The sequence below is a fragment of the Clupea harengus genome, unplaced genomic scaffold (genome assembly GCF_900700415.2).
Source record: "Clupea harengus unplaced genomic scaffold, Ch_v2.0.2, whole genome shotgun sequence".
Lineage (NCBI taxonomy): Eukaryota > Metazoa > Chordata > Actinopteri > Clupeiformes > Clupeidae > Clupea > Clupea harengus.
In genome coordinates, this window is record NW_024880253.1 from 7,501 (window position 1) to 10,000 (window position 2,500).

The 2,500-nt window shown below is 46.4% G+C and overlaps 1 protein-coding gene across 1 annotated transcript in view; it reads left to right on the forward strand.

The window, feature by feature from the left end:
- Window positions 1–2,500, forward strand: part of LOC122131713 (multiple epidermal growth factor-like domains protein 6) — a gene marked incomplete at its 3' end in the record, with an annotated part of 24,647 nt that overhangs the window by 7,320 nt on the left and 14,827 nt on the right. Inside the window, exons 4-5 of the mRNA XM_042706361.1 lie at window positions 1,616–1,738; window positions 2,296–2,418. Of these exons, the coding sequence (XP_042562295.1) occupies window positions 1,616–1,738; window positions 2,296–2,418 (246 nt within the window). The remainder of the gene's footprint in view (window positions 1–1,615; window positions 1,739–2,295; window positions 2,419–2,500) is intronic.

Genomic DNA, 2,500 nt, shown 5'->3' on the forward strand with positions numbered 1-2,500 from the left:
TCTGTGCTATAGGAACACACTTGAGCTACAGGAAAAGATTTCTGCGATTTCTACCATCTCACTTTCAGCTTGTTCTTACCTCAACCCGAGTGAGCTGGCAAGGCTGAGCCTCACTTTCACCACTAATTAAACTGACAGACTGAAAACCCTGTGACCCCAAGTCAAGTCAGGATGGCAATCAGTGCGAGAGGCTTGCAGCTCCACACCCAGTGATGTAAAGGCTACACACACACACACACACACACTGTCCTGTGCTTTATTAAAAGCTCTGAACTTTCACACACAAAAAAGATCTCACTGCATACAGACGTCTTCACAGATAGAATGCCTGGAGGCAGGTTTGATTAAGGTTGATGAGAATAGCAGCGCTAGGTGTGATTACACCTCTCGGAGTGTGTGAACTAATCATCAGCGGAGGATCCAGAGCAGATCCAGACTCCTGCAGGACGTGTCCAGGTGTCAGGTCTGGAGGAGCCTGAATGACAGGGAAGGGACTGCCTGTCCGTGGAGGAGACATGGCTCTCATATTAGGTTACGTCTCCCCCCCTTCATAATGAACAGCCATTACTCTCTAACAGCCTGAGAGCCTGCTAATGAAGGGTTGGACAGTGTGTGTGTGTGTGTGTGTGTGTGTGTGTGTGTGTGTGTGTGTGTGTTTAGGTCTTCTACACACATGTTCTCACTCTTCCTCTTCTTTCTCTCTATATCCATCTCTTCTTCTTCTCTCTCAGTCTAAATCCTTTCTCTCTTCAGTTGCCTCTTCATTTTTCCTCGAAATTCTCTCTGAATGTTTTCTAACGTTATTGTTTAGGGATACTTGTCTTGTCAAAGTATTTGGTTGAATTAAAAAAGTTAAAGGTGTCATGTAATAAACATGATACAAGTTACATGGATAATAATGACAAATAATTGTAATTAGTTTGTTTAAAATTGTAAAAAAAATGTGAATCGCCTTATTTTCTTCACTTCTTTTCTCCACTACTTTGGGAATCTGAGAAAGTGAGTGCCTGTCTCTTTCTCTTTCTCTTTCTCTTTCTCTTTCTCTTTCTCTTTCTCATTCTCTCTTTCTCTTTCTCTTTCTCTTTCTCTTTCTCTTTATCATTCTCTCTTTCTCTTTCTCATTCTCTCTTTCTCATTCTCTCATTCTCTCTTTCATTCTCTCTTCCCTGTCCACCTTGTGTTCCCCGAGTGAGGCAAGGTGGTGATTGCAGAATAATGACTGTCATTCAGAGCCCTCTAAAGTGTCATGTCTGCCTGTGAGCGGCCCCATTCTCTGTGTCTCTTTGAGCTCTCTAAAGTGTCATGTCTGCCTGTGAACGGCCCCATTCTCTGTGTCCCTTTGGGTTCAGCGTCCAGCTGCTCGACAGGCAGATACTTGGCAGACACAGAAACTATGACAGACAGGGTTAGTGTGGAGGTGCTGGCTGGGACAGTGCTAACTGACAGTTTTTATGTCTGTTAGTTGGTGTCTCCCTCACATTGGCTGACCCTTGACCCCTGACCACCTTGTCCTGTAAAAGCTCTGAAACTAAGCCTACTAACGGGTGTATATAATGCTGGTGTGTGATATCTGCTGCTCTGTGTGTGTGTGTGTGTGTGTGTGTGTGGTGTACAGTGACGAACCCGTGTATGGAGAAGAATGGAGGCTGCATGCACGACTGCCACAGCGATGGCGGGAGGGCGCACTGTGACTGCCGGACTGGATACAAGCTGGCAGAGGATGGCAAGACATGCCGAGGTGGGTTGGGAAGCCACTGTGTGTCAGCCGCCCAGCCAGAGGGCTCATGTGCCGCAGCAGTTTTAATATGTGCTGTGTGTGTGTGTGTGTGTGTGTGTGTGTGTGTGTGTGTGTGTGTGTTTTGTGGTTGAGCAGAAGGTTTGTTTTCAGTTTGAATAGAGAAACTCAAGACTATATGCATCTCTCTCTCTATCCCTCTCTCTCTCTCTCTCTCTCTCTCTCTATCCCTCTCTCTTTCTTTCTTTCTCTCTATCCCTTTGTCTTTCTCTCTCTCTGTCTCTTTCTCTCACTCTATCCCTCTCTCTGTCTTTCTCTCGCTCTCTCTCATCTTCAGTCTTTCCCTGAACACTGTTTGTCATTGCCAACATTTTATTTTCTGAAATCTGTACACTGTGTCTGTGTGTCTCTGTGTGTGTGTGTGTGTGTGTGCGTGCGCATGTGCATGTGCATGTGCATGTATTTGTGTCTTTGTGTCTTTGTGTGTGTACATTTGCACATATGTCGGTGGGTGTATGTTTACGTGTGTGTGTGTGTGTGTATGTGTGTGTGCCACACAGACATTGACGAGTGCCAAACGACAGAGGTGGCGTGTGCCCACGGCTGCCATAACACACCGGGCTCCTACGTGTGTGTGTGCAGCGCCGCCTACGAGCTGGGCACAGATGGCAAACAGTGCTACCGTGAGTCTGCCCTCTTTCACGCCAGTCAAGAGAACGGGATGTTTACTCTGTTCAGATGTGTACAGCACGCTGCTTTGGTAAA